At 41.4% G+C, this 23,374-nt stretch overlaps 1 protein-coding gene across 15 annotated transcripts in view; it reads right to left on the bottom strand.

The window, feature by feature from the left end:
- RNF38 (ring finger protein 38) overlaps window positions 1–23,374 on the bottom strand; it is a 140,527-nt gene that overhangs the window by 44,602 nt on the left and 72,551 nt on the right. For 4 of the 15 annotated variants that reach the window (XM_032306390.1, XM_032306393.1, XM_032306395.1 and 1 more), the window contains exon 1: window positions 19,250–19,352. The exons of 4 other annotated variants lie outside the window; for them this stretch is intronic. Coding sequence is in view for 5 of the 11 variants with exons in the window: in XM_032306393.1 (XP_032162284.1) it covers window positions 19,250–19,252 (3 nt within the window). In the remaining 6 variants the exon portion in view is untranslated. 7 more of the 15 variants (XM_032306400.1, XM_032306401.1, XM_032306403.1 and 4 more) reach the window with 4 other exon arrangements.

Raw genomic sequence — 23,374 nt, 5'->3', positions numbered from 1 at the left:
TGAAAGAAAACAAAAAACTCTGGCAAACCCTGGCCCTTCTGCTCATAAATCAGTATTTTCAAGCATATTCCTCTCCTACCCACAACAACTTCTTTCGGTCAAAAGCTCCATTTGACTATAAAAAGGAGGACAAAAAACACAATGGAAAAAAAACATATTCAAATGCTGTAGTTAATAAAGAACCAGGACATAATGACAGATGGGCTTGAAACCAGGTGCGCCCACTGGGTAAAATCAAATATAGTAATTTTATGTGTCCATGTAAGGCAGAATTCTAAGAGGGCTTGCAAGATTCCCACCTCTGGTACACATCTCCTGTATAATCCCTCCCTCCACGGTGTGTAGGCAGGACTATAGAGGGAGTGGACTTCATTTTCATGGTAAGGTTATTCACTGAAGTGAAGGAATTTAAGTGTAATTAAAATCCCAAGTCAATTGATTTTCAAGTTAATCAGGGTAAGCCTGACTTAGAGAAAACTCTTAAAAGACTTACTGACCCTTCCTGAAGAGATTCTTCTGTCGGCCCTGCAGGTCACCACTATGGTGTCAGAAGGCATATGAACAGGGCCATGTGGCAGAGACATGAGGACACTCTCTAGGAGCTGAGAGAGTCACCAGCTGACAGCTAGCTAGAAAATGGGGGACTTCAGTCTTAAAATTACAAGAACCATATTGAACCAACAACCAGTGAGCTTAGAAGAGGACATCAAACCTCTCACGACATCGCAGCACCAGACAGGTAAAATCCCTTACACAGGGCCCTGCAGCTTAACCCCATGTAAACTGTGACTTAAGAGATTCATGTTTTAAGGTACTAAATGTGTGGTAATTTGTTATACGCAAGAGAAAGCTAGTATGGCCTGTATTTATCAAACAGAATGGAAATTGCTCTACCACACACCTGAAGAAAGTTTCTTCTCCAGAATTTTAGCTGTATTAATTTGATGAAGAGCTTGTTTATCATCAAAATAGAAATTAAGACATTTTTTATCTAAGCAAAATCTGGCAATAGCTAACTTCATGCTAGGAACTGAACTGGCTCTTTCATCTTTACAAACTGAAAGTCAGGTTTAACTGACTTGATTAAAGCCACATATCCTGGGCACCTGGCTCAGAGGGTTAAGGCTCTGCCTTTTGGCTCAGGTCATGATCTCAGGGTCCTGGGATAGAGCCCCACATCAAGCTCACGGCTCAGCAGGGAGCCTGCTTCCCCCTCTCTCTCTGCCTGCCTGCCTCTATGCCTACTTGTGATCTCTGTCAAATAAATAAAATCTTTAAAAAGGGTGGGGGGGAAGCCACATATCTCATGCATACCAGAGCCATAATTTGAAGTTAAGTCTATCTGGCTCTAAAATTCATGCTCAACCCACTAAAACACCTTTAAGAATTTTATTTTATTTTATTTTATTTTAAGATTTTATTTATTTATTTGACAGAGAGAGATCACAAGTAAGACAGAGAGGCAGGCAGAGAGAGGGAGGGAAGCAGGCTCCTTGCTGAGCAGAGAGCCCGATGCGGGACTCGATCCCAGAACCCCGAGATCATGACCTGAGCCTAACATTCTTAGGGCACTTGGCTGGCTCAGTTAGAAGAATGTGTAACTCTTGATCTTGGAGTTTTGAGTTTGAGTCCCATGTTGGGTGCAGAGATTACTTTTTTAAAAAATTACAAAAAAGGAGCATTCTTTTTTGTAATCTAACTGGATTATAAAAAACTATTCCACGAAGTCTATATAAAGCTATTTTAAGTACTCAAAAAGTACTTCCTTGTAAATTATTTCTGATCTAACTCTCTACTTTCCTCAATCTTCCTCATTTAAAATTACTTAAGGTATACCATATCTGGAAACTGATAGAACTGTATTCTTCTCTAACCTGACAACTGTTGAACATTATGAAGGTAACAGTTAACTTCAGTCTCTGTTCAGAATGCAACCTATGTTTAAAAAGTCCTGCCAAGAAAACATCCCTGTAAACTGATTAATCTGCAACTCCCCACACTTCATTTTTACTATCTATTTACATATAACTGTATGATTAATTCACCTAGCATAGAGAAAAGCACCTGTTTTACAAGACTAAAATTACAGAAAAGTTAAACCTTTTAAGCAGTAATATGATACTTTTTAGGCCATCTTTTGTGTAATGTGGCCTTTCCCTGTGTGGTAAGCCATAATATAACCAACAATTTAACCTCTGTCTTGAAAAGTCTAATTATTATCAGTCATGGTACTAAAAATAACATAGGACTTAGGTCCAGATATTGTCCCAGAACTCGCTTCCTCCAAAATCACTTCTGACGGCAGCTTCCTTCTCATCCATCATTCATTTACATTTTTCTCATAAAGGTGAGGTAGAGAATATGTAGGTACATGACCTCTAGGACAGCATTTCTTCAAAATAAACTGCTATAAGGCCAAATAGTCTTCTCCAAAACAACCACATTACTTGGGGGGAGAAAAAAAAAAGTTGTTCATTGTTATTAGCAGCATACCAACTGGTCAAAAGCACTCAAGTCACAGCCTATTAGAAGAGGAGAAAAAAGACCAAAACAACCAAAATAGAAGATGAAGAGTCAGATGCTTAGTGTTGACTCCTCCAAGTCTTACTCGTTTTCCTAAAAAACGAAAAGGTCAAATCCAAATTATCTAAAAATCCACATATTCTCACTGCTTCCACGATGGCAATGTTAATCTCCTGGAAAGTAATCAAGTAGATTTTATTAATTATTTGAACAGTCTGAATCAGTAATCTTTCATCTGATAAATCCTCAGGTTATATGCCAATATATGAATACCCCCAAATAAGGGGAAAGCTCCATGCACAAATATGTTCATCACAGTACCAACAATTTAAAAAGGGAACTAGAGAGGTGCCTGGGTGGCTCAGCCATTAAGCAGCTGCCTTCGGCTCAGGTCATGATCTCGGGAGTCATGGGCTCCAGCCCCACATAGGGGCTCCTTGCTCAGCAGGAAGCCAGCTTCTCCCTCTTCTCCTCCCCCTGCTTGTGTTCCCTCTCTCGCTGTCCCTCTCTGTCACATAAATAAATAAAATCTTTAAAAATAAAATGGGAATGGGGCGCCTGGGTGGCTCAGTGGATTAAGCCGCTGCCTTCGGCTCGGGTCATGATCTCAGTGTCCTGGGATCGAGCCCCCCATCAGGCTCTCTGCTCAGCAGGGAGCCCGCTTCCCCCTCTGTCTCTGCCTGCCTCTCTGCCTACTTATGATCTCTCTCTCTGTCAAATAAAATCTTAAAAAAAAAAAAAAAGGGAACTAGAAGTAACCTAAATGTTTAACAAATAAATATTTGCTAAGTAAAATAATGGTAACATGCTTGATAGATCATCATGCAGCCTTAAACCATGTTAAGAACTGGTACTATCTACTGAAGGAGGATCACTGCTGTTCAGCACTGGGACAATCACTTTTTAAAACAAACTCTTATTTCCATTTCTGAGTTAAGGCAAACAAGGTTTGCCTTTCATGTCTTTCTGGGAGCACAAGTGAAAGAGGTTTGGTGAAAAATAGTTGAAAGGTTCCACCATCGTTTCCCTAATCCCACAGTCCCATAAATTAATCAGAAGGGGGCAAGGGTGTGTATGCAACTAAGGAGGTCTCCAACCATAACAATAACTGAGAAGGTGGACATAAAGGCTTGAAAAAATAAGAAGTACAAGTTATTTTAATGTGTTTTTTTTTTCTTTCTCTTCCACATCTAGATATGCCTGCACACGGATTCTCCCAGCAAGGAAGTACATCTAAAATAATTTTATTTAGGCTGGTAACTTCTTAGCACAATTAAGATTATCTATTATTGCAATTAAAATGACCTCTTTAAGATTTCAAGATTTATCTCTAAAAATTACAGATTTGGAAAGTGTCTAGACTATAACCAGGGCAAATCAGTATGAAAGATGTATATACATAAATATACATGTTATTTGAAAAGGTAAAATGTGACCAAGCTCTTTCCAATTCTTATTAAATAAAATTCATAATTAATTCAAATATTTTGCATAATTAATTCAAATGTCTACTATGTACTAGATGCTATGAATATACGGGGAAAAAGAAATTATTCTTGCCCTCAGATCAGTCTTATAAGGGGCAATTCAACAATAACTAAACGAGAACAGTGCCCTCTAATAGAGAGCAGAGAATGAAAGGTGCTGAAGTCCTTAAAAAAGGAACATGGAATGAAATAATAAGGGCTGGGGGAAAAAATTAGACTGCAAATGGTCCCTCTTCCTTTATTTGCTCAAATTTCTTACTTTTTAATTTACTATACAGAATTAAAGCATTTGCTTCATTTCCTCCACAAAGGCAGTCACTTCGAGAATTTAACATTTGCTGAATGAATGAACTAGACCAAAACTACACTTAAATGTGTTTACAATCTGTATACTCTCTACAGAGAAAAATAAAGCTATGAGTTAACCAAAGCAGAAAAGTGAAAACACATGCCTGATATATGTGGTTAATAGGAAAATAATCTTAAAACTAGTAAATAGACCCAGACACAACACAAACACTAGCAAAGTGAATTACAAAATGAAGGTGGCCTAAATAAAACCAGGACAGTAGAGAGAGAAATAGATGGAACAGACTAGAAGACAAAGATAATCTTGACCAAAAATCTTTCCATACAAACCATCTGAGATTTTTATTCAAGGATTTCTCATCCATACTTCCCACCCACAACCTTGAAAAAAAGTAAAAATGAGCACAGGTTAAGTATGGCAATCTAATTAAAAGTTCATCCAAAGCTGTTGGCAGAGAGACAAGAGATCTACATTCCACATTATGATGCTAACAGATTCAGTCACGTCTAACTATATGTCTATGCCATCTTACGTCTACCCTCCCTCAAGTCAGGTTCTCAACATTTACTCAGATTAATACTTGAAAACTTAGTTCAGCTATAAAAACAGGATGGGTACGTAAACCTCAACAAATACAGAGACAAACTACTTTCCAGTATGGGAGAAGATATCACAGGTGGAAGGACCACGGACCTCATTTACATCCAACTTTCGTATTTTGCAGATGAAGCCCTGTGGCCCACAAGGCCAGTTTGTGGCAAAATTTATTTAACTATTGATTTAAAGTCTACCAAATCTCTTAGAGTTAAGTCTCACAGAAAATTATAGAACTGAACTTAAAAACGAACTCCTGTAGTGAGTAGATTTAAGATTTAGTAAAAGAAACATTAGTCCACTAAGTTTACAATCTAGCAAGAAATGGAGAAAGGAGTATGTGAAGAGATACAATTCTCATTTAAAAATCCAGTTAGTAATTTCATCTTTTAACTGCAACTATGCCCCAACTGCAGTGTAACTCATCTAACACCTATATTTGGTCTTGTATTGTTATTTCTATAGAAGTCCCAGTTCTTCCTTTCCAGTATGTTGTCTGAAGACAGGAAAAATTTTACTTTGCTCCCAACTGTCCTTAGATTTTTATAAAGTTTTGATTTCACAGAAACTGTGCAAATGTATTTTTATTTTGAGCCTAGTTATCAGGGCTGCTTGCTATTTAAAGGAACTGAAATAAATGTATTAACAATAGCACCTGTAATCAAGGTCAAACACGATCCCAAAAAGGTCTGCAATTCTAACATAACAACCTGATTGAGTATGAGTTGCATACACTTAAATTTTCAAAGTTAAGTGCGCCACGTTAAGAGAAGGCAATCACATGATGCCAGCAATGACATATGTTAAGTATTCATTGCTATTTATGGTGGAAGAATTAGCATACCCAACTTCTGCAGCACAAAGAAGAAACTATGTCTCTTACAGGTCCTAGACACGGAAACAAAAACTTTATTTTCTTTAGCTCTCAATAATTTGAAAAATTCCTGGCTCAAAACCAACCTCTCTCATTCTTCAGCCCTGAAAAGAAGAACTTCCATCCTCTGAGAACAAAACGCAGCCTGTCCAGAAACCCGAAGAACAGAAGGACGCGAAAGGACCCTTCCGAACGGGTTCCGCGTTCTCCTGGGTGACATCATTTCACCTGCGCCTAGGCAAAACAGGAGAGAGCGCGCGGGAGAGACCATCTGCCAGGCAACGGCGGGCCGGCGATCCCGCGATCCCGCTGGCTGCACCCACACCTCCACGCCGCCGCCACGGGAACAAAGAGCGCCCGGCTGCCGGGCCGCGCCCCGCCAAGCACCGGGCAACCACACCTCCTCCTTGTTGCCGGGAGCGGCCCCCGCAGGCTCCCAACGGCCTGCGACTCGGTCCGTCCCGCCCTCACGCGGGAACCAACGACCGCAGCGGCCAGTACCTGCGAGGAGAGGCTCCGCCCTGCGGGGCTGCTCCCGCGGCTCCTCGCCGGGCCGCCGCCTCCTATTGTGACCGCTCGCCCAGCCAGCGGCCAGCTCGCCAGCTCCGCCGTTCCCGGGCCTCCTCACCCCCGGAACCCGGGCTCCGACCGAGGCGCTGTCACGGCGCTTCCTTCCTCCCGGCACCATCACACGGGCCGCGCCAGGAAACAGCTGCACACTCAGAGCTGACAGAGTCCGCTAACGCCTCGGGGGCTGCATCCTCTGCGCCCCCGGGCCCTAACAGCCGGGGCCGCGGCACCGTCCCGCCCCGCCGCACCCCACCTCGGTGCTCGCGAACACAGCGTGCCGCGCCGGCGCACTACCCTCCGCTGCGCGCGCAGGCGACGCCCCTCGCCGCCAGGCCGCAAGATGCGCGAGCACGCGGCACTCCCACTTCTCCGTTCGAGGTCGCTGCCCGCCTCCCCACCTCGTCCCCCGACAGGAACAGACCTAGCGAGCACAAAGCGCGAGACCACCAGACGCTCCGCCCCCTTTCCCCCAGGCTCGGCTCCGCGCGCCGAGCCCCCTTTGTTTCCACCCCGCGGGGGAGGGAGGGGCGGGGCGGCGCTGCGCGCGTCCGGGCGCGCGATTGGGACTAGTTCCGGCAACAGAGCAGGTCGCACAGCGCCCCTGCGCAGCCCCGCCCCGGCCCGCCTCTCTACCCAGGCGCCCAGCAAGGCCACAAGCTGCTGAACCGGCTCCTGGGACCGACAGTGTATCCCAATTCGTACACATCTTCTCTCCCTTAAGTATGGCTTCTTGGCCGTGTCTCCCTCCTGCAAAACTAGGGAGTCTAACAGTAACTGACCTCACTCAGTTCAAAATGTACTATGTATTCATGTGGACCCAGAAGTGGAATTTTTATTGATGTAGAAGAAGGTGATAAGTCGAAGGTGTCTAACAAAGAAGCAAGGAGGTCGGAACCCAACGTGTCCAACTCTAAGGCTTAATTAAACCTGACAGTTACTCAGACCGTGCTAAGGACTGGAAATGAGATGGGTACAAAGACCACAGCGGCATGCTGCCTGTCCCAATCACATTCGAGATCAAAAAGGGAAGACAGACATACCATAAAAGCACAATAAATGCAAGGAAAAGACAGCTAAGTGGTATCTGAGGAAAGCTGGGCCAGCAAGGGGGCATTACGCAAAAAGTAGGCTTTATGCAGATAGGAAACTGATTGATGCCATCAAGGATAGTGATCATATTTTAGGGTAGACCAATCGGCAAAATACCCAGGTTCTACTTCTGGCACTACTTAAACCAGTCTCCTTCCTGTTCTGGGCCTTAGCTGCCTGCAGTAGAAAATTAAGGAATCAGACTAAACTGATGTTCAAAGATCTTCTAAATACACATGAATAACACTACATGGTAATTATTTGTGTACATTTGTCTCCTGTATCGATAAGATGGAGCACTGGCTCTCTTGTTTTGGCTTTGGAAGCCCAAGGTCCAAACCTACAGCCTGAAACACAACAGTAGGTGCTTAGCAACTCTGAAGCAAAGTTCCAGCAATAAATCACAAGCTTTTACAATTCCTGGACATAGAGAAGTTAAAATGTTATAACAGGTACCGATAAACACATTCCCTCCCCCAACCCTACACTCCCACTACGCAGTCCTTTTATCTAGCAGACCCTTCCTACCAAAGCACCCTGTCTTCCAAAGCAGCCAATTCGTAGATGATTACAACCAAATTGTAAAGGTTTTTCTTTTTCCATGGACACAGTCATAAATCCCAACCATACTTTTAGATGCATCCAACGCAATCGGTTCCTAACTTGAGTCCCTTGTAATTCCCCAACTACTGCTGCAGATTCACCTAGCTTCCAGAAGAACCTCAGCTGCACAAGTTTTCTTATATAATGCAGACCACTATGAAACCACTTTTCTTGTACACCTGGGTATTAGCTATGTGATGAAAGGAGGAAAGGAAGAAAAAAATTGGGAATGGGAAGGGAAATTACCATCTGAGAGCCCTCCAATCAAAAGAGCCAGATTCATCAAGTGCTGAGTCTCAGCATCAAGAATCTATTACAGTCCTTCAGGGTTTCCATCCTTAAGCTTAATGTGAACCCCCTTGAGCCTCAGCCAATCCTTTGTGAGGCAAACTCCATGAGAAAACTTCTCAAATGATTAAGATCTTAGCTACCTGGGCTCTTAGGGCTTAACCCAAGATGTCCCCCTAGATGCAAACAATAATCCCACAAGTCAAGGTTGGATAGTTTGAAATCTATACTGCCATTTCTTCTCAATTGATGTTCTTGTATCTGATGATCTGATGAGCTAGCATCTTGCTAATAAACACTCAAGCAGTGAAATAGGCTTTAAGCTGGGCCACTTTGACCACCCAATGTGGCAGGTGGTAATTGTAACAGAATACTTGCTCAACCCCAGTCCACCTAAATTTTATTTGGTGTCTCTTCAAAAATGTGCAAAGCCTTGTTGGGAGTGGTGTCCGATAAAACTTTCTACGATAGAAATGGTCAGAATCGGGGCGCCTAGGTGGCTCAGTGGGTTAAGCCTCTGCCTTCGGCTTAGGTCATGATCTCAGGGTCCTGGGATCGAGTCCCGCATTGGGCTCTCTGCTCAGCAGCGAGCCTGCTTCCCTCTCTCTCTCTCTCTCTCTGCCTACCTGTGATCTCTCTCTGTCAAATAAACAAATAAATTATTTAAAAAAAAAAAAGAAGAAAGAAAGAAAGAAATGGTCAGTATCTGCACCATCTAAAAGGAGCACTCAAAATGAGGCTAGGGCATCTAATGAATTGACCAGGATTAATTTAAATAGCTACATATGGGGGCACCTGGGTGGCTCAGTGGGTTAAATAGCTACATATGGTTAGGAACAGCACAATACTTGCAGGCAAAGTAACTGATCGTAGAAAGAGCTTTTTGAGACTTCTGACTCCAAGACTGCTCTTTAAAATCAATTTCCACAACAGAAAAACTGAATGACTACTAAAAGCTTCCTCCTGAGATACCCAAGTAATTTAAGTCCCCTTACTTCTAAAATAAAAATACACCAAACACTGCTTACCAAATAGGAAAATATTAAAATTCCCTCAAATATGTCTGGTCGGGCACCTGGGTGGCTCAGTGGGTTAAAGCCTCTGGCTTTGGTTCAGGTCATGATCTTGGGATCCTGGGATAGAGTCCCGAATCTGGCTCTCTACTCAGCAGGGAGCCTGCTTCCATTCCTCTCTCTCTGCCTGCCTCTCTGCCTACTTGTGATCTCTGTCTGTCAAATAAATATTAAAAAAAAAAAAAAAAAAACACCAAAAAACAAATATGTCTGGTCATTGGGATACCTACTTAGTGACCTACCATTCTAATACACGGGAATAACAGCTGAGGTTTTGACTGGGTTGGGCTGGATCTTCGAGATGAATCTTTACATACTGATCTTCAATGTATGAGCAAGATGCATCCTTCTATTTATCTGCATCATCAACTTTTTTTTCAGTACTGCTGTACATTTTCTATACAAGTCTTGCTTTTTTTGTTGTTGTTCTTTGGTTATTCAAGGTTTTATATATAATTACCAATTCTAGAAGTTATTTAATTATACACATGTATATTGTGTAATTATATAGCCATAATATAACTGTATGTAATAGTTTATCTTAATCTTTTTTCATTTTCCGTACATAAAATCCTGCTGCCAGATAATAATGACCACTCAATTTCTTTCTTTCCAACACATTTTTCCTTTTGTCTTGTCTTACTGCATTGGCTAGGACTTCTGGCACAATTCTAAATAGAAATGAGACATGTGCTTTTGTCTTATTCCCAAACCAGAAAACTTCCGACATTTCACCATTAAGTATAATGTTTGCAGTAGTTTTTTGGGGATTTTCGTTGCAGATTCCTTTAGCAATTAAAAGAGTTGTCTTTTATTTCTAAATTATCAAAAGTTTATCATAAAGGAATATTTAATTTATCAAATTTTCCTGCATCTAAGAGATAATCATATAATTTTTCTGTTAATATGTGAATTACATTGACTGGTTTTGGATGTTAAGGCAATTTTGCATTCCTAATAAAGTCCTGTTTTCTTTTATTATCCTTATTATATATTGTTGGATTTGGTTTGCTAACATGTTGGTTAGGATTTTTACATCTGTGTTCTTGAATGAGAATAGCTGTTATTTTCCATTTTTATAATGTCTTTGTCAAGTTTTGTTACAAAGATTATGCCAGCCTTAGAAATGAATCAGGGAGTGTTCTTTTTCTCTCTAGAATAGTTTCTGCAAGAATGGTGTTATGCCTTCTTTAAAAATTTGGTAAAATTTGCTGGTTAGCCAACTGAACTTAGAATTAAGTGTCTTTCCCTTACTTTTTAAAGATTTTATTTTATTTAAGATTTTTATTTATTTATTTGGCGGGGGGAGAGCAGGCTCCCTGCCGAGCAGAGAATCCGATGTGGGGATCCATCCCAGGACCCCAAGATCATGAATGGAGCTGAAGGCAGAGGCTTAACGCACTGAGCCACCCAGGTGCCCCTAAAGATTTTAAGTAATCGCTATACCTGCTGTGGGGCTCAAACTCACAACTCCGAGATCAAGAGTCTCATGCTCCACCAACTGAGCCAGCCAGGTGCCTGACTTTTCCTTATTTTTAACAAAGGAAAAACAACTGTAACATTAGGATAGACTTAAGAAAGATTTCATACTAAAAGTCACAATCTGCTTCTAGAAAATTAACTTCCAATCTTGTGAATTTGAAGAGTTCTACTGCTGGAAATCCATTTTTGAGCACATTGCATAAACAATAAGCACAAATAAATTTTACTTAAGTGGTAGTTAAATAGTCTACCAAATAGGAAACACAAAATTTGGTTTGGTGTTCAATTTTGCATTTCTAATACATCACAAACTATCTAAACATAATGATTATCTGAAGGACCTTTATACAAGAGAAGTGACTCAGGCTATAGGTTTTCTTGTTCCTTTACATACTTCTGTCACAACTCCTTACAGTATTTACTTAATGTCTGTTTTCCCCATTAAACTGTAAGCCCCTCAAGAGCAGGTCCCATCTTTCTTTTGTTATCACTGATGTCCGCAGTGGAAGAATACTGGCTGGTAGAGGATACACAAAAAAACAAAGGAGAGGTATTTCTTATTTTAAAATGCTGTTAACACACGACTGAAGAGCTGCAGATAAGGAATCAGTTGTCCAGATGCTGAAGAACCACACACACAGAGGGGGAAAAAAATGCTATACACTTTTGGGACCTGCCAAAAAAGGTGCTGGGTAGAGAATGGCCTTCCTGCTGGGAGTCCATGACCTTTATAATGAAGAGGCAGTTTCCCACTGTTAACACTGTCAGGAATAGGGCTGTGCTGTCATCATATCCAATGCCAAGTCTCCTGACCGTAATGTTACTCCAACCCCAACCACCACTGCTGAGTTAGTGGCCTGTATTCGGTGTTCTAACATAGCATTAATCACCTTGCCATGTAAATATGTATTTACTTGAGTCTTTTGCCCATTAGATAGTGAACTCCCTGGTGCCACGGACTAAGTCTCATTGATGCTGGCAAGAGTTCTAGTACATGGCAAGCACTCAATAGTTCAATTAATGATACGTGACATTTCATAGCAGTGGTATATCCAATGTTTTTCTCAACAGACAAAATTCCCAGGAAAAAATGAGACACACAAGTAGAACTGGTAGTAAAGAAGGAATGAGGAGACAAATTTCAAAATTTCCTAAAGCTAGCTCTGCTCACCCTCCTCCCTCACAGTTTCCATCTTTCCACTAAAACCAGCTAAAAGGATCTAATAAGATGAAGCTACATAGTGGAAAGGTGTAGTGGCCGACCACTTTTCAGGCTACACATTATCTATATTCACAAACAGATGTGATCTAACGCAAAACATCAGCATAAGCACTTTTTACCCATTAAGTGTTACCACCTGTCAGACTGAAAATGTTAATAATCAGCAGCTGTCAAAGACCAGAAAGAGCGCGCCTGGGTGGCTCAGTGGGTTAAGCCTCTGCCTTCGGCTCAGGTCATGATCTCAGGGTCCTGGGATTGAGTTCTGCATCGGGCTCTCTGCTTGGCAGGGAGCCTGCTTCCTCCTCTCTCTCTCTCTCTGCCTGCCTCTCTGCCTACTTGTGATCTCTCTCTGTCAAATAAATAAAATCTTTAAAAAAAAAAAAAACACCAGAAAGAGGTAGCAAAGGTGCACCCAAACCCACATCTACTGAAAGCCTCCCCCAATATAGCCAGTTTTGGGATGGAGGAGTTGGCAGACTGCTGTTCCCACAGTATACCAGGGACTGAACAGTTCTTAGTGCAGTGAAGGTGCAGCTCTTAGTGACAGTTCTTTAGGCAGTGAAGGCGAGAAGGGGCTAAAAAGCAGAATGAGGTGAAAGGCCATCAGTGAGGAAAGAGTTCAAGACAGATGAGTAAATAAACCTGAGTGCCCAAGATAAGCCGAGTCAGAAATAATACAAATAGAGACCAAGATCAAGCCAGAAATGGAGAGGCAAGGGTGCAGACAAAGCAGGCACTGCACATTATAGCATATTCAATCTCTGGAGCAGTATAAACAAGAAAGAGCAGATTCGGAGCATGACCTGCCTTAATGTACACCCTCTGAAACAGAGAGCTTAAAGGCATCTTGCTCATTCTGTTCTGGCAAATAGGGCGCATCTTGGGAGCAATTGGAATTTCTATGACTCTCATTCGAAACTGATCCAGCAGCTCAATCTCAGGGCATATCATAGCCTAATTACTATAGTTTTTAAAAATCCACTGGACAGACCCAGGCAATGAAAAGAGTTAACCACACACAGATCTAATAAAGCCTGTTATTTCACTGTCAGGGATCAACCATTTATTATTTCTGACATAAAGTATTATATTTAAGGGTTTTTTTCAGTGTTTTAGTATTATGAATATTTGGTAATATTCTGATGAATATTCTCATACATATATACAGTTTGGCCTGCATTTGAAAAAACATCCAAAAGGGCGCCTGGGAGGCTCAGCATCTGCCTTTGGCTCAGGTCACGATCCCAGGGCCCTGGGATCCAGTCCCGCCATAAGGCTCCCTGCTCAGCGGAGAGTCTGCTTCTCCCTCTGTGCTCTCTCTCAAATAAAGAAATAAATCTTTAAAAAATAAAATGGGTTCATAAAGGTAAATTTTTTTTTTTTTAAGGAGTTTCTTACATATTCAACAGAGACAGACAGTGAGAGAGGGAACACATGCAGGGGGAGTGAATGAGAGAGAAGCCGGCTTCCTGCTGAGACGGGGCTTGATTCCAGGGTCTTGGGATCATGACCTGAGCTCAAGGCAGACTTAACGACTGAGCCACCCAGGCGTCCAAATAAAGGTAAATTTCTAACAGTGCAATTGCTGTTTCAAAGGGCCTTTGTTTTTTAATTTCAAGAAATGCTACTGAATTGCCTTCTAAAAAGCTGCGCCAAGTTTTACTCCAACAGTAAATGATAGGAGTCAACTCTGAAGAAGAAACAGAAGTGTTTATGGGCATCCACTGAAGAAAGATAGGCTAACTCATTCTCTGCAGTAGGCCAAGGACTAGGGCATGAAGCCCTGAAAACAAGACTTGGGCCAGGATACTCAGAGAACAGTCATATTTCATAACAAGCTTTAAATACTCTTTGTTTTAATTCCCTATTAAAACCCTTTACTATGGTCTTATTAAATCCAACAGCCTAGGAAGTGAGCCCAAACTGGAGACAAAGTGACACTAGTGAGAGTAGCAGCACTTAGAAAAGGTGGTGACCACCAGGTCCTGAGTCAAAGGGTTAGCTAAGAGGGCAAGCAGCCACCAGAAAAGATACCTACGGCGTCCCAGGAACACCTGGAGAGGAAGGTCCGCTAAAGCTGGTCACCTGCAGCTAAAAGTAACAAGGACTCAAATCATTAAGAATTAGACACTGAAGTAAAATATGACCCCAAAAGCCAGTAAACATGGACCATACTTATGTAAGTGCTTCAAGAAAATAAATAAATCATAATATAGGCACTGGCTGAGAAATAGAAAAGCACAGACAGACAACTAGCACCTTCACTTTGGTCAAGATGAAAGGAACATGAGAATGTTCTCTAAACAGATCAAAACACAAGATTATCTTGTACTTTTCACCATGTTTAATGGAAAACAGAATTTCCCGCAGGGAATGCTGGTGGAGCTCATGTGACTGCATAGTTGATACCCTACATCGATGATGCCCCCCGGCTACTGAATTCTACCCTGCATTCATGAAATGTGACCAGCTCACTGAAAATGCCAGTGTCCTCCTGGTAGCATCCATTGATGACATACACTGAAGACACCAACTAACCAGGGTAGTTTTGCACAGGCATTGCGATACACGGCACATCTCTGCAAACCCTGTACCCTCTGGCCCAAGCCACATTCAAGAGGCCTTTTCCTCACTTCACGTTAAAGAAGAAAGTGCGTTACCTGAGCAGATTCACACAAAACAGAAGTGAGCACCTTAAATAAAAACCCTTAAAGCAGGACAACCTTCAAAGAGCAAATATAAAATTTAAGCTCCCCCAGAAGTTTATTTCTCTCTCCTCTGCTTACTTGTTCCTGTTATGACGGTGTTTTATAAAAACAAATTAAATTTAGCAGGCAATGACATATCCAAAGTCAAGATAAGAATGCCACATAACAATAATCTCAAATACCTATCGTCACAATGTATTTTTAATCACCTCAGATATTCCACAGTATGGTAAAGTACTTTTGCACAGTAAGGCAGAGAGAATCTCTTTAAAAACACAGTGCATCACATAATATCATATAGCTCAGAAAGTGTAATACAAAATTCTAAAACTTTAGGAAAATGTAGGGAAATATCTGAAGATATTCTGGAGACAGATTTCCCAAAAGTCTATGCAATAAAATACATTTCAAAGGACTATACCAATAGACTTGTTCCCAAAATAATTTTAAATTTCTGAATGGGGAAAACACTTCATTAAAAATTAAAAGCTCGGGGGGCGCCTGGGTGGCTCAGTGCGTTAAAGCCTCTGCCTTCCGCTCAGGTCGTGAGCGGAATAAATAAAATCTTTTTTTAAAAAAATTAAAAGCTTAGAAATTTTTGCGAATGACAGATGATTAATGTTCCTATACAAAGTGATAGGAAAACAGGAATATCCCACAAGAAGAGAAAATTATGTGAAAAGACAAATTTTTTAAAAAGCAGTAAGTGACTAAGGAAAAAATGAACATATAAAGAGTTCTACAATCTCAGTGGTAATCACAGAAATACTCATTAAAACAATTAGAAAGCATTTTTCAACAATCATTCACAAAGTAACTTGACATTATGGATGCTTTCAATGTGAAAAGGAAGTGAGACAAGCATTCTCATATGGAAGCATAAACTGATGCATATGTGTGAAAAAATATACAAAAAAAGACAAAGGCTGAAAACATTGCTCGAATCCTTTGATTCAATTCTACTCTAGTAATCCAGGCTCAAGAAATACATCATTCAAAATTTATTACATAGCTACAATAATCAAAACACTATGGTACCAACATAAGGACAGATACATAGATCAATTGAACAGAAGAGAGAGCTCAGAAATAAATCCCTGCATACATGCTCAAGCCTCAAAGGGTCAAAAGGGTCCCAAGACAATTCAATGGGAAATGAACACTCTTTTCAGCAATGGTGTTGGGAAAACTAGATACCCAAATGCAAAATCAACTTACCATACCCTATTACACAAAAATTAACTCAAGTAAGTGAAGGATACAAACTTAAGAACTGAAACTATAGAACTTCAAAGGTAAAAACATAGGGGGAAAACCTTCATGAGATTGGGTTTGGCAATAATTTCTTGGCTAGGACATCAAAGCGCAGGCAGTTAAGAGAAAAAGATGAGCACCCAAGGAGGGAAAAGGGTAGAGGGAGAGAACCCCCAGTCAACTCTCTGCTGAGAGGGAGCCCGAAGCTGGGCTCAATCCATAACCCACGAGATCATTACCTGAGCCGAAACCAAGAGTCAGATGCTTAACTGACTGAACTACCCAGGCAACCCCCAAAATGAGAACTTTTGTGCAAAGGACACAACCAATAGAGTAAAAAGGCAACCTCTAAAATGGGAAAGTATTTGCAAATCATCTGTCTGATAAGGGGTTATATAGAGAATACATAAAGAACTCCTACAATCAAACAAAAACTAATCTCTCTGATATGAGGAATCTGAGAGGCAAGATGGGGGGGCTGGGGTGTAGGGAAGGAAAAAATGAAACAAGATGGGATCAGGAGGGAGACAAACCAGAAGACTCTTAATCTAACAAAACAAACTGAGGGTTCCTGGGGAAGGGGGGGAGGGAGAGGATGGTTGGGTTATGGACTCTGGGGAGGGTATGTGTTCCAGTGAGTGCTGTGAAATGTGTAAGCCTGACCATTCACAGACCTGTACCCCGGGGGAAATAATACATTATATGTTAATAAAAATAATTAATTTTTAAAAACTAATTTTAAAATGGGCAAAGGTTGAGGCCCTTTGGTGCCTTAGTCGGTTGAGCATCTGACTCTGTCTGAGGTCATGCGAGCCCGGCACTGGGCTCCACACTGAGCATGGAGCCTGCTTAAAATTCTCTCTCCCTCTGTCTCCCCAACCCCCACAACTTGCTTGTGTACTCTCTCTGAAGGGGGGGGAGGGGGCAGGCAAAGATCTTGAACAGACATTTCTTCAAAGAAGATAAATGACCAACAAGCACATGAAAAGATGCTCAGCATCACTAATCAGTAGGACAAGGCAAATCAAAACCACAATGATGTATGACCTCACACCCAATAGGATGGCTACTATTAAACACAGTAACAAGAGAAAATAACAAGTGTTGGCATGGATGTGAAATGTAAACTGGTACAGCCACTTTGGAAAACAGTATAGCAGTTCCTCAAAACTCTAAAAATATAAATGATGCAGCAATTCCGCTTCTGGGTATATACCCAAAAGAATTGAAAGCAGAGTTTCTAAGAGAGATTTGTGCACCTATGTTCCTAGTAGCATTATTCACAAAAGCCAAAATGTGGAAGCAACCCAAGTGTCCATTCACAGATGAAAGAATAGATAAAATGTGCTGCATACATACAATGGAATGTTACTCAGCCTTTAAAAATTTAAAAGTAAAGAAATTCCAGGGCGCCTTGGTGGCTCAGTGAGTTAAAGCCTCTGCCTTCGGCTCAGGTCATGATCCTGGAGTCCTGGGATCAAGCCCCTCACCAGGCTCTCTGCCAGGGGGGAGCCTGCTTCCTCCTCTCTCTCTGCCTGCCTCTCTGCCTACTTGTGATCTCTGTCAAATAAATAAATAAAATAAAATAAAGAAATTCCAACATTCATGCAACAACAAGAAGGAACCTTGACAACACCAAGTGAAATAAGCCAGTCACAAAAAGACAAATATGGGGCACCTGGGTGGCTCAGTCTGAAGAGCACCATACTCTTGGTTGCAGCTCCGGCAATGATCTCCCGGTTGTGAGGGGAGTCTGCTTGAGATTCTCTCCCTTTGCCCCTCCCCCTGCGCATGCTCCAGCGCTCTCTCAAATGAATAAATCTTAAAACAGAAATACAAATTTTTTTTAAAAGATTTTATTTATTTATTTGACAGAGATCACAAGCAGCCAGAGAAGCAGGCAGAGAGAGAGAGGGGGAAGCAGGCTCCCCGCTGAGCAGAGAGCCCGATGCAGGGCTCGATCCCAGGACCCTGAGATCATGACCTGAGCCGAAGACAGAGGCCTTAACCCACTGAGCCACCCAGGCGCCCCGAAATACAAATATTTTATGACTCCATTTATATGAGGTACACAGAGCACCCAAATTCATAGACAGAAAGGACAATGGTAGTCGCCAGGGGCTGTGCAGGAGAAAACAAGGGGTTACTATTTAATGGATACAAAAAGTGTCCATTTACAACATAAGAGAGCTCTGGAGACTGGCTGCACAACAATGTAAATGTACTTAACACTACTGAACTGTATCAGACCTAATATGATTAAGATGGTATATTCTAGATGTATTTTTACCACAGTTCAAAAAAAATCTCATCACAGCAGCAAAGGGAATGTTTAAAAATAAAAACCTGACCATGTCATTCCTTCGCTTAAAACCTTCCAAAGGCTTCATGTAAACAGGCAGAACAAAAACTAAACCTTCCCTGGCTTACCAAATTTTCTACATGACCTCTCCTGTGCCTATCTCTTCAGCCTCATCTCATACCACTTCTACCCTCATTAACCTTGCTGGTACACATCAGCCTTCCTTCTGTTTGGACATCTTTCTAGCCCCAGGGCCTTCGCACTAGCTCTTTCCTCTCCCTAGGATGTTCCCCTCATGACCCAAATTTTTACAACTTGTTACTTCCTATTATACGGACCTTAGCTTAAGTGTTGCCTTCTTCTTCTTCTTCTTTATTAAGATTTTAATTTGAGAGAGAGAGAGAGAGAGAACCCACACACACAAGTAAGGTGGAGGGGGAGAGGGAAAAGCAGACTCCCCGCTGAGCAGGGAGCCCAACCAGAGCTCTATCCCAGGACCCTAAGATCATGACCTGAGCTGAAGGCAGATACTTAACCAACTGAGCCACCAGGTGCCCCAAGTGTCACCTTCTTAAAGGCCTTCACTAACACCCAGAGTAGCCAACTGGCCAATTAATTGTTCAGCACTTAAGAATATCTGATTATTTACTGATTTACATATGCAGTTCATTTTCTGCCCTTTTCACAAAAATATAAGCACTAGAAGAACAAGAACTTTCCTTGCTAGTCTTTTCATCACTCTATCTTGGTGACTCAACAGTGTCTGGCACATAGTAGGCACTTAATAAATATACACTGTATGAATAAATGCATAATAGCTTTCTAAAATGACCTAAAACTCTACAATTAAAGGCAGATTAAATAAATTACCATGTATCCTTATGGTAGAACATTATGCAGCCATTTTAACTGATGTTCAAGTATATATAGTATGCAGATTATATTTCCCAAGATGACCATACATAGTAAATTCTCCCACCCTTCATTCTCTTCTTCTTATGTTGACATTACTCCCCAGTGGTGAGACTGAGGTTCCCACCTCTTGAATTTGGGCAGGCCCGTGACTATGCTGGAAGTGATGCTTTGTGACTTCTAAGCTAGGTCATAAAAGGCCGTAACAGCATCTGTCTGGTCCTCTTGTTGCAGTCACTCTTGCAATCAAGCTGCCAAGCTGTGAGGAAGCCCACACTACATTTAGGTGCTCAGGCCAAGGGTACCAGTTGAAGTACCAGCTGACAACCAGCATCAACCATCTAACATGCGACTGAGAACTTCAAGATGACCCCAGCCTCAGCCTCCATCTGACTGCAACCATATGAGAAAACCCGAAGCAAGAGCTACCTAGCTGAGCACAGGAAACCCCAGAATCATGAAAGATACAAGTGTTCTATACCAAATCAACTTTAGGGTCATTAGTCACATAGTCATAGATAATCAGAGCAATTTAGTTTTATTTTAACCATGAAGAGAATGCAGACAGTGAGTTTTCTTATGAAATAATCTATCTCCGTGTATTGTTCTTGCCCCTGTGCTTAAAAAAATAAAATCTCCAAAAATAAAAGAGCTTTTTTTTTTTTTTAGATTTTATTTTATTCATTTATTTGACAGAGATCACAAGTAGGCAGAGAGACAGGCAGAGAGAGAGGAGGAAGCAGGCTCCCTGCAGAGCATAGAGCCCCACGTGGGGCTCGATCCCAGGACCCTGGGATCATGACCCAAGCCGAAGGGAGAGGCCCTAACCCACTGAGCCACCCAGGCGCCCCTGAAAGAGCTCTGTAACTGACATTTTTTTAAACTGACCATAAGATTTGGAATGGCCAATGAGCATACAAAAAAATCCTCAGCATACTTAGTCATTAGAGAAATGGAAATTAAAACACATCCATTATGAACAACCACTGAGATGTCGCACGTTGTATACAAAGGCTACAATCTGAAAGACTACTGGAGAGTACTGGATGTAAACATGCAGATGTGAATAAAGTGGAACCCTCATGCATGTGCTGGAATGCACAATGGTGCAGCCACTTTGCAGAACAGTTTAGTAGATCTTCAAAATGTAAACATATATCCTGTGACCAAATGAACAAAAATGCACTTACACAAAAAATGTTCCTAGCAGTGTTATTCGTAAGAACCAAAATAAGAAAACAGATCTATCAACTTGTGACTGTAGAAATAAAATGTGTTAGATGCACACAATGGAATATTGTTCACCCATAAAAAAGAATAGAAGAGTGATTCATGCTACAACATAGACAAATCTTGAAATCATCATGCTAAGTGAGAGAAGCCAGAGACACAAAGGCCACATATTACATGATTCCACATATAAATGTGCAGAATAGACAAATCCATTAAAACATAAAGATCAGTGGTTGCCAGGAGCTGACAGAAGGAATAATGGACAGTGACTGCTAATGGGTATGGGTTTTTGAGTGAGGAATATTAAAACTGTTCTAAAATTAGATGGTGGAGATAGTTGTACAACTCTGAATATACTAATAGCCACTACTAACAAAAATGAAAGATATTTTATACAAATATAACTTCAATTACTATTGTTATTACTAAATTCCAATTGTTACTTCTGGGTAGAGGGGTTAAAACTAGAGCCACATATCTTTTTATAATCAACATGTAACTTAAAAAAAAAACTAAACTAAAAAATGTGAAAGATCAAGATTGAAGGAAAGTATACAGTCATGAAAGAAAAACCAGTAACACATTTCCTACCTTCCCTAAAAGCAGTCTGCATGGCATTACCTGTACACAAGCTGGACTGATGCCTTCTTCCATGACAAATGGACCCTAAGGCTAGCACAAGAAAGTTTTGTCTAGAAAAGACTTCTGCTCTGAGTAGCTCTGTTCACATACATGCTAATTTAGAAAGAATTCTCCCATTTCTCCATCTCAAGTGATCAGCCTTCCTGGAAGTGTTCCAGGCCACTCTGGGGAAGTGTACCATTGAGACTACAAATTAATTAATCTCGGGACACCTGGGTGGCTCAACTGGTTAAGTGTCTGCGTGGGGCTCAGGTCATGATCCCAGAGTCCTGGGATTTCCACCCCCACCCGCTATCTGGCTCTCTGCTCAAAGGGGAGCCTACTACTTCTCCCCTGCTTGTGCTCTCTCTCTTACAAGTAAATAAATAAAATCTTTTTTAAAAAATTTTAATTTATCTCACCCTTGGTTCCATCCTCCGTCACACACAGATTAGTTAAATTGAGGCAGCTTTTAAGAAAAATCACCTTTGGGGGCGCCTGGGTGGCTCAGTGGGTTAAAGCCTCTGCCTTCAGCTCAGGTCATGATCCCAGGGTCCTGGGATCGAGCCCCACATCGGGCTCTCTGCTCAGCAGGGAGCCTGCTTCCTCCTCTCTCTGACTGCCTCTCTGCCTACTTGTAATCTCTGTCTGTCAAATAAATAAAAAAAATCTTAAAAAAAAAAAAAAAGAAAAAAAGAAAAATCACCTTTGGCTCCTAGAAGACCTGAGAAATGGATCATGCCTGAAAGTTAAGCGGGGATACTAAGCAAGGCATCAACATGTGTTTTGACAGGCTGTACAATCAGAATAGCTAAGCAAATATTTTACATGAATGGTACAGGGGACAGAAGATGTGTTCTAGACCCAGCACTACAGGGTGACTCCTAAACAGGTCATTTCTTCCAGTAGGGTCACAGCTTCCAAGTTTATTTCAAAAAGAGGGTTGAATTGGCTCTGCCTATAATCCCTTCAATTCTCAAAGTGAGAGAATGTATGTGTGTCTATGTCTTCACACACATTCAAGCGGTATGTATTGGGTAGCAGGTTCATTTTTGGTTTTCTGAAACGATTTGTTACAGAAAGAAGTCAGCAGCTGTGGCAAACATACAGATCTGATTTTTAAGCACACTATTTTCCTCCCCAGAATAATGCCTGATGATCCCATTCAAAGCTGCATTCTATACTATCCAACTCTTTGTGGTTCTCATCCCCCTTATTCTGCCGTACATTTTCTTTAATCCACTGCACTTATTCTAACATAGTCTTATTTACATATTGTTTATTTTTACTGTCTGCTCACCAGCTCGACTGTACACTCATGAAAAACAGCAATCTTTGTTTTGTATTCTGATATCTGTTTCCTAAGTGCCTACTCACATAGATACCAATCAATACATTTGACTGAACCAGCTGAGTATAAATACATAGTCAAAAGACAAATCCAGGGGCGCCTGGGTGGCTCAGCGGGTTAAGCCTCTGCCTTCAGCTCAGGTCATGATCTCAGGGTCCTGGGATCGAGCCCCACATCGGGCTCTCTGCACAGCGGGGAGCCTGCTTCTTCCTCTCTCTCTGCCTACCTCTCTGCCTACTTGTGATCTCTCTCTCTCTCTCTCTCTCTCTCTCTCTCTGTGTCAAATGAATAAATAAAATCTTTAAAAGAAAAAAAGACAAATCCATTCTCTCCAATTCCCTCTGGGAAACAATCGTTAGTATACACACTCCAAGCAGGAAAGGGAAGAGCAGTTTCTCACAATTCTTTGAGAACTGGGCTGATCAAGTGACCAAAGTCCTTAAGTTCTCTTCCCCCTCCCCACATATTTTGGAAAAAAATCTCATCTCCTAAAAGCACAAAACTGGTCATACAAAGATTCAGAAATTAGAAGCAAATACACTTTAAAGTAGCTGCCAAGTTTTTCGTAGAGGTGGATAGAAAGCTCATCTCCAGACCCTTGAACCTGGAGACAGAACAGAGCACAGTCTGGCATCACCACCACAAATGAACAAACGGAGAAAGGCATATTATACTAAGCAGGGGAAAGAAAACTTAACCCAAAAACATCTTCACAATTACAAAGCACAAATGTATGCAATATTAAGGGCCTAAAGCGATTCTGTCTTTCCCGCCATCATCTTTCATTTTCCAATGCTCACATCTACAATCTGGAGTATACTGAATTTTACAGCACCAACTGTATAGTCTAGTATAGTCTCTTTCAGTGGCTTGCTTCT

Source organism: Mustela erminea, chromosome 12 (assembly GCF_009829155.1).
Source record: "Mustela erminea isolate mMusErm1 chromosome 12, mMusErm1.Pri, whole genome shotgun sequence".
Taxonomy (NCBI): domain Eukaryota; kingdom Metazoa; phylum Chordata; class Mammalia; order Carnivora; family Mustelidae; genus Mustela; species Mustela erminea.
This window is presented reverse-complemented; position numbering and strand designations above follow the sequence as displayed.